The following is an 8909-nucleotide window of genomic DNA, read 5'->3' on the forward strand; positions in this document are numbered from 1 at the left end:
GTGTGTTTTGTTGGTTTGTGTGTGGTCGTGTTTCGTGTGTGTGTGTGTGTGTGTGTGTGTGTGTGTGTTTGTGTGTGGCTGTTTCTGTGTCTGTGTGCATGTGTGTGTGTGTGTGTCTTGTGTCTGTGCGTCTCTATGTGTGTTTGTTAGTTTGTATCTATGTATGCCTCTGCGTGTGTCTGTGTACGTGTCTGTGTCTGAGTTTGTGTAGACATTTCTGGGCGTGCTAATGTTTTGATGTGTACCTCTTTGTTGTTGTATCTGTGTTGGATTCCGTATGTGTAAACATGCATGTTTCTGTGCGACCTGGAGAGATATGTTATTGCTATATTCTTTCAGTTGGGTAAATCAAAAGCAGAATTCTACGAAATTGAAACATATTGCGTGCTACACTTTGGTACTCTTTTAGCTACGGGCATATCCCAAAGAATATTCACGCGCGATTTCAGCAACAGCCACAATCGTATAATGTGATACTCCTTGTCGCCAAGTTCTACTTCTGCATTGACTTTAATTCACTTACCCCTCGCCAAGCAAATCCAGGATCTCGAACACATCGTCGGGATGCGCCGACAGCTCGGCTTCCGTCAGGGTATCTAATTTCGCCATAACTTCAATGGAAACTTCAATCGAAACAAAAATGAGCGTGTGTGATGCGTAGTCGGCACTCTAATAGGGCAATACTAATTACCAGAGTGCGGTCATGTACCGGCACGTTACTAGCTATGTCCTGTAAAGCACAATGAAAGCCTTGGAAGTCTTTCATGTTTCGAGCTTATCTTCCACATCTACCAATCAAATGCAATCAGGAACTGGGTAGTTTTTCTTTTACTTTTTGGAAACAAATCGCTATATTTATACTCTTAAACTTGGAAGCTGAAAGACGATATAAACTATTCAAGACAAATGTGAGTTTCGTGTCACCATATACTTACCGCTGATGCATTTTCACTACTTCCGTATATTGAGCTGTGAAACGAAAAGCATCAAACCCCACCTCAGGACAAGCACGCTATTTCAGTCATGTTCCATAAGAATGACGATCGGGGGTCAGGTGGTCATATTATTGCTCTACGTGACCACAATTGAAAATATGTAAGACCATATGCACGTTAACACATACGGTTCGTATCTGCGAGGTCGCACATCGACATGCGAAATGACAAGTGCGTCCAATGAAGTGACATTTATGGATGATAGTGTTTCTGAGGGTGAAATTACTGACACCACACAGTCCAACGTACGGAATGTCACAACAGACCTTCTGTCGCTTGACCTGACTGAGTCCAAGGAATATATGCAACCCAGGGAGTCTGAGGAAATCCAGGAGAATGAGGAACACAAGGTGGTTCGCAAACATCCCATATCACACACACATGACACCTCGGTACATTACACTCATCACCGTGAACGGGAAAATGGACGTGTACACAAGCAGCATCACGATCATCACAACGGTCACCGGAACCGCGCACATGACACGAGACCAGTATGCAGAAGTTTTCCGAATTGTAGATTTGGAAACTCTTGCAAGTACAGGCATCCTAGACGCGCGTGCAAATACCATGTGAACTGCAAGAATGTGAATTGTCAATTTAACCACGCACCGCCGAGACATCTGCTTGTGCCAATCCGACAAGTGACATCCGACGTACACGATATCACGGCAGGTTTGCAGTCGGTTGGTTTGAATGGTGGTTACAAAGTTGAGAATGGTGACCCATTTGAGGACTTCCTGTTTAAGCTACTGCGTGACAATCAGACCCATCCCCATGCTGTGTTCAGCGGGGTTGCCATAGTAACCTATATCAAGGCAGTGGACGATAGAGACCAGCGATCCGCTTCCCAGGCCCGTCTCGAACATGAAATTACGATCCAGTGCACGGCGAACAGAGTAGTTATTCGTGCAACACATGACAATGTCTCGTTCCGAGTCTTGGCCGCATCCCTTGGGGGTGAAATATGGGGCTTCTTCGATGCGAATGATGGAGGCAAACCCTATAAGAGAATCTGGTGTTTCAAGTCTGAGCATCGAAGGCCTAAGCTGGTTCCGCGCGAAGGAAACCGCACCAACTCTACAAACGGGCTTTTACTAGACGACAGTCGATGCGAATACTGTTAATGGATTGCAAAGTTAAGGCTCATAACAGAGTCAATACAGGGGTCCAATTAAAAATATCTACTCGCGGAAAAGGTGAGCGATTTTGGTTGATCCAGATATTTACATGCCGCACGTCGTGTATAAATTCAAAATCGTGAAGGTCGAAACGTGGACAAGACTTACTTCACTCGCTTGGGCTTAATTCATGCAGTTACTGCCAGTGCATACTTAAACCGTCGTAGAGACTGAAAAAAAAAGATGGCTGTAATTGAGTACCAAATGTAAAATAAATGTCACAACGCTCACATTGCCCCGTACAAACAATTTAAACAATACACTCGAGTTCATCACAAATCCTCCTCTTATTTTTTCGTCTTTACTTTATTTTACTTTTTATTTTTACACTGACTCGCAGAAATTGCTGTTCGTTTCTGGTCTTAACTATCACATTGTACGACTTACATAATCCTTTGCACATTTAGACTTCCATATCTGCGTCAGACATTAATCTCGAGCGTCTTCGTTCGGGAATCGTGGCTGCAGCACACGCGGCACTCGCCTTAGCCATCAGCTTCTCCATTTCAGATACCATATGATGCACAGTACCCGTGCTAGTGAAGTCCACCATTGCAATCCAGTCAGGCACATACAGATCCAGACCCCTGATCTTGTCACCAACCTTCTTGGTGTAGACACCACCGTCGCACAACTTGTGATCCAGCACCTCAGATAGGTAGTCGGCCTCTCGCAGGATACCAGTGCGGTGTGCGGGTGTAAGCATGAATCCATACGCGCATTGAGGTTCAGTGAACCGAGGGGGGTTAATGGGGATACCCATCATAGCCAAGGTCATGTTCACGGCAGGTGAGGCGCCGAACACCTTCTCGTGCATCTTGCTGACGGAACCTCCGCCTACACGAGGATTGCACTCGATGAGCACCGGTCCATTCTCAGTGTACCAAGCCTCCATGTGGAAGTTGCCCAGCTTGAAGCCAAATGCTTTGACACAGGCTGCTGCATACTCAATAAGCTCTTGCTGTACATTGGCAGGGGTGAACGAGGGCATATGGAAACCTCTGTCCTGGAAATAGGGTGCTTCGGGTTCCCAATTGTCGATCACATTTCCGTACACCATCTCGCCGTCCCAGAACTGAACGTCGATATCGAACTCCGTCACAAGTCCGCCGAACTTGATGGGAATGATGCATGTCTCTGCCAGGATAGGGGCCTGGTCACCAAACTGGTTCTGAGCCAACATCCAGTCACTGGAGATATCGGCCAACAGTCGCTTCACCATGGTATCTAACATATCAGCATCTTCGATCTTGTACACACCCGCTGATCCCATACCAACAGTAGGCTTGATGATCATGGGGAAGCCAACCACCTCGATGGCCTTGGCAATATCCTTCTCTGTCCAGATCTGCACGGCGCTTGCGGTGTTCAGACCAGCTGCCTCGAGCGCCTTGCGCGTGGCGTATTTATCACGCGCGATATCGTACGAGGACGCGGGATTGGCAAAGATCTTGAGGGTCTCGCACACCTTTCCGATGATAGGCTGTGTGGACTCGTGAGGAGAGTAGCAACCATCGAAGGGCTTCATGTTTGCTGCGGTGACGGCGTCAGAGATGCGCTTTCCGGCCTCGGCCGGTTCTCCAGTCATGTCGCAGAAGATAGCCTCATCATGGCAGCCACGCTCCTCTGCCTGCTGGTGGTAGCCTTCGCCCTTCTTGTCCTCTTGGTACACACCCACAATGTGGACACCGTAGTTACGCATGTCGATCAACAAATCACCAATGGTTGCGGCCATCGCGGGGTACATGAACGAACCGGAAATGAACAGCATACGCTTGCCACTCAGAGCCTTGAAACGTAGTTTCTGGGTCTCTTCGTCGGGTCTGTTCTGCATCAGCTGGTCTAGCTCGGCCTGGGTCATGTGGTTCTCAGTGGGAAGCTCATCCAGCAACACTGAGTTGCGGCGTGGACGTCCCTTGGCGTTCAATGCGGCCTCTGCAGAAGCTTCAAGTAATTGCGTCTCCTCATCCACGTGGACTGACAGTACGTGCGAGTTTCTACGCTGAATAACAGTGTCCTTCTTGGCAGTTGCGACAGCGATATCCATACACTCAACCATAGCCTCTATCAAAACATCGACAGGCTTGGACGTCTTGAAGTCAACTGTACCGATCCACTCAGGCACCGACTGGTCCAATCCCTTGCAGTAGTCTCCAGCTTTTTTACTGTAGCTTCCGCCTTCACACAAATCGTGCTTGAGCACTTCATCGAGATACTTAGCCTCCATGAGTAGACCAGTCTTGTGTGCTGGTACCAACAAGAATCCGTAGGAGCACTGTTGTTCACTGAATCGTGGGGGGTTGATGGGTACGTTCATCATGGCCATGGTCATACCCATAGCTGGCGAGGCACCAAACACTTCTATGTGCATCTTGTCGACGGACCCACCTGAAATAATGAATTTATGGATAGGAATCAGCGGGATATTTCGGTTTTGTCTGTCTTAAGGTTGCAGTGGGTATTCGAGCAAAATAATCGACTACCGAGTGGGCAGCGCACATTGTAGAAGCACTACTACTGCCTGTAATTTGATACACATACAGGCAAATAAATTTTTCAGGCACTGGGAAGGCCAGTGTAAGGTATACTACTAGCATAACACCCACGGAGCTTGAGTATTTATCTCCGCAACACGCAATAGTGAACCTAAACCCTCAGATTAACACCAGTAGTTGTTTAACCAACTTTTTAACCAACTTGCACTACAAAATGATGGACACCTTAAAGCATAAGAATAACATATTAGGCGTCATATACAAATGGTTATATTGATGAGTGCATGCTCGATTCGAAAAATACATGGTATTATTAACTATGTATTGGTTGTCATGTTCGAGTAAAGCAGAAAACCGTAAAACAGTCCTGAATACATGATACGACGGTACTTTCAAATCAATTAAGTATAAACTTGAGTATCCACAACTGAACAGGCAACGCATAAGATGACTACACATACCTCCAACACGAGGGTTGCACTCGATGAGAACGGGGCCGAATTCTGTGTACCAGGCCTCCATGTGGAAGTTGCCCATCTTGAAACCAAACGCCTTGACACATGCCGCAGCGTAGTCTATCAACTCCTGCTGCACATTTGGAGGTGTGATGGAGGGCATGTGGAAACCTCTATCCTGGAAGTAAGGGGCTTCAGGCTCCCAGTTATCCAATACGTTACCGTAAACCATCTCGCCGTTCCAGAACTGTACGTCAACATCGAATTCGGTGACAAGTCCACCGAATTTGGTGGGTACAATGAAGGTCTCGGCCAGGATGGGTGCCTGATCACCAACCTGGTTCTGAGATAACATCCAATCACTGGAGATATCTTCTAACAAACGTTTGACCATTGTGTCGAGTTCCTCCTCGTCTTGGATCTTGTACACGCCTGCGGAACCCATGCCTACAGCAATGATAAAGAGTGATGAGAAATAAATACACAGTGACATATACTTGTACACGCTTGCTTGCTCTATACAGCCAATATATCCCAACCACCTCACGAAAAGTCGGATAAAAGGGAAATGCACATAGTAATACTGCACCGATGAGGCACATGGAAATATAAACAACCGTAATACAGGAACGCGTTATCGCAACACCTCACACGTACAGTTTTAACTTTGTATACGATTGATATTGTTTACACAGAGACCTATAGAAAATCATCAAGCACTTTTCACTTTCCTAGACAACGAATACATTATATCTGCAATCTGTCTACTGTATTATATTGACGATACATAAGTATACACATTCGCGTTACAATACATACAGCTATGGTGACATACCTACGGTGGGCTTTATGATCATGGGGAACCCGACCTTCTCAGCAGCCTTGGCGATGTCTTTCTCTGTCCAGATCTGCACCGCCTGTGCAGTATTTAGACCAGCAGCCTCGAGCGCTTTACGTGTCGCATACTTGTCTCTTGCGATCTCATACGCCGAGAAAGGGTTTCCAAAGATACCCAATAGCTCACATACTTTACCTAACATGGGCTGTGTCGACTCGTGAGGTGAGTATGCACCATCGAATTCACCTTCCAGACCAGCGGCTTTAATTGCAGCGACTATACTCTCAGACGCCCGGGCTGGTTCCCCATCCATATCGCAGAGGATCGCCCTATCGTGGCAACTGCGCTCTTCTGCCTGTTGGTGGTAACCTTCACCTTTGCGAGCTTCGTGGTATACACCTGTGATGTGCACACCGTACTCACGCAGGGCTTTGCAGTGATCACTCAGAGTTCCAGCCATGGACGGGTACATGAAGGAACCAGAGATGAACAACATGCGTTTACCCTTGAGCGCTTTGAAGCGCAGTGCCTGTGTCGCTTCATCTGCTGCGTTTGCGTTAAGTTGCTCAAGCTCAGCGGCACTTAGGGATGACATAGTGGCAAGTGAGAAGAGGGTATGTACGGCGAAGTGTGTGTATTAACAATGAGGTTGAAGTCTAAAGCTCTGTTGTTGCCGTGAGCTATAGGCTATTTATGTATCGTACTGTGTTAAATAAGATACTGTCAATCGCTTGTTGTTGTACAACTACTTACATTCGACTTTTGATACAACAGCGGCTGTGCGAGCTCTGTTTACAGTTTTTAATCACTGAAGAAATTTCAAATTTGGTCAACAAGGGACAGAGGAAAGTGGAGCAGCTGTATATATTTACTAATAAGCAATTAAAAACTGGGAGCAAGCATATTTAAACGTAAACGGTTTTATAATGTTTGTTTCTCTCTATTTAGATATATGATGTGTCCGCGTCTCCTCTCTTCTTGTAAACAAACGGTTTACATACACGTACATACGTCTATAATCCCTATCAGATTATTCGTGAAAATTATTTTCTTAAAACAAAATATATACAACCATTTTTGTAGTGACTTCGTGACTGGACAAGCGGTGCAGCCTGAACTCTGAAGGCCTGTAAAAGTGTAAATATTTAGCCTGTAGGCCGTATCCCTGTACCATTTCCATATTAGGAAAGGTAGAACCATAATAGGTTGTGCAACAGTAGCCGGTCCTAAAGTTTGCCTAAAGTCGGCCATCAGGTGCAGTGTGCACTCGCTGAGGGAATCTGGGAGACTGGGGCTGCCGTCTGCCTAGCAGTCCGGGAGCTACTCACCAGTGAACTCTGCACATGACTTCATTATAATGTCATAAACAACAGGTATGAAAAGTTGAAAACTCCTTGTTGTCAGTTGTCAACTTGGTCTGTGACTCTGTGAGTCTGTGGTCTTCTGAAATTCTGATTCCTGTCGGTGCTTTTGTATTCAAGTTTTCAGAACTTGTATGTATTTTTTTTAAAAACAAAATATGAACTGTTTTTGTTTGTTTTTAACTTTTTTCATTTCACAAATCACAAGTTGAAACAACATTGCTCTTTTTTTTTTAAACCTACTCAAATTAGTTACATTGCAAATAGCCCAATAAGATACGGTCTTTACTGCAGGTTTCATTTGTTGATTTGTCGTCATTATTTTTTTAGCATACAATACATAAATACATAAATAGCTGATATGTATGTAGGACTCATATATTTAGGCTGCCCTCAAAATACATGTCATTTTTAGCACAAAAACAAATAAAATAAAATAAAGTACAAAAATACGTCTTTTATAGGCGGCTATGAAAATTATACAGGTAAATACTATTATACATACTATAAATAGATCCATTGAAGCGTCCTATAAAAATAGAATAAATAAATACATACATAAATTCACAATAAATACCATCGCGGCATAAAAAACCTCTTGTTGTTTTCAAAACAATTTATACCAAAATTGTATAATATTCAAAAAAAAAGATTCATCCCAAAAATGCATGTTCTTTTTTCAGGAGAAGGCTATGAAAAAAAAAATCTAAATACTGTAAATATGCATTCGTTGCAGAGTCAACGCAATCACGACTATACAAACATTTTAAAAACAAACAAATATTTACATAACGAATGCATGCACTCTGACTCTGAGTCTTTGACAGAGGAGTCGAGGGCGCAGCTATTTTTAAAAACACTGCTGCAGCAGTAAATACTAAAGATGTATGTACCAGCTCACAACTCAGTGACTCTAGACCACCACTGACCACTGCGGCGCTGCCTCTTTGTTTATATTTTTTCAGTATGTTTATGTTCATGGACTTGTGAAGGCTATTGGTTATAGAAAAAGTAAACAAGACACGACTAAATACACACTCATATGTATATCAAATCACAGTTTATTTATGGCTCTCCTATGTACATGTGTTTTTTTTGTAAGCTAACGGTATCTTCCTGGATGTCACGAGGTTCCATACTGCGACGTCAATACGGCGAGACATGTTGAGTAAGATCAAGGAGACTAGTACTTAAGACTGTGTGCCCACGAGCTTTGAGTTGTATACCGGAAGGGACGAGTTTGCTCATGTGATAGCGGCCGGTCGTGGAGCGGGGGAAAGTTGGATAGAGACATATTTACAAGTCCTTGGCTTGGCGCCGTGGTAGGAGGTGGTCCTTGAATGAACTGATAACCAACCGTGCGTTATATGTATTGCATTCGCTGCAGAGTCAACGCGATCACGACTTTTTACATATCTACGTAAACTTATGTATGTACTCTGCACCACTGTCTATGTTTATATCTTATACACACACATATATATATATATATAAATATATATATATAGTTGTATATAGTTATATATAGTTATATACATAGCTATGTATCTATATATATAGTTATATATATATATATATAGTACG

At 44.1% G+C, this 8909-nt stretch overlaps 3 protein-coding genes across 3 annotated transcripts; 1 reads left to right on the forward strand and 2 right to left on the reverse strand.

The window, feature by feature from the left end:
• Window positions 1-146: 146 nt before the first annotated feature.
• SARC_09497 (hypothetical protein) lies at window positions 147-609 on the reverse strand (the record flags this gene model as incomplete). Its single annotated transcript, XM_014296478.1, has 2 exons — window positions 147-306; window positions 524-609. 2 exons carry the CDS (start codon window positions 607-609, stop codon window positions 147-149), a joined length of 246 nt encoding a protein of 81 aa, XP_014151953.1.
• Window positions 610-1105: 496 nt separating this feature from the next.
• Window positions 1106-2164, forward strand: SARC_09498 (hypothetical protein; the record flags this gene model as incomplete). Its single annotated transcript, XM_014296479.1, has 1 exon — window positions 1106-2164. One exon carries the CDS (start codon window positions 1106-1108, stop codon window positions 2120-2122), a length of 1017 nt encoding a protein of 338 aa, XP_014151954.1. The 3' UTR covers window positions 2123-2164.
• A 292-nt stretch (window positions 2165-2456) lies between these two features.
• Window positions 2457-6792, reverse strand: SARC_09499 (hypothetical protein). The gene is made up of 3 exons (XM_014296480.1): window positions 5962-6792; window positions 5133-5573; window positions 2457-4564 (listed from the first exon to the last, which is right to left on the reverse strand). Exons 1-3 carry the CDS (start codon window positions 6557-6559, stop codon window positions 2580-2582), a joined length of 3024 nt encoding a protein of 1007 aa, XP_014151955.1. The 5' UTR covers window positions 6560-6792; the 3' UTR covers window positions 2457-2579.
• Between the last annotated feature and the right edge of the window lie 2117 nt (window positions 6793-8909).

This window comes from Sphaeroforma arctica (genome assembly GCF_001186125.1).
Source record: "Sphaeroforma arctica JP610 unplaced genomic scaffold supercont1.971, whole genome shotgun sequence".
NCBI classification, from domain to species: domain Eukaryota; class Ichthyosporea; order Ichthyophonida; genus Sphaeroforma; species Sphaeroforma arctica.

Excerpts from the sequence above, each read along its gene's own strand:
- SARC_09499 (XM_014296480.1), bottom strand. The coding sequence starts at position 6,559 with ATGTCATCCCTAAGTGCCGCTGAGCTTGAGCAACTTAACGCAAACGCA. Across the intron at positions 5,574-5,961 it reads GATCATAAAGCCCACCGTAG|GCATGGGTTCCGCAGGCGTG; the intron begins GTATGTCACCAT and ends TCATTGCTGTAG. Across the intron at positions 4,565-5,132 it reads GTGCAACCCTCGTGTTGGAG|GTGGGTCCGTCGACAAGATG; the intron begins GTATGTGTAGTC and ends TCATTATTTCAG.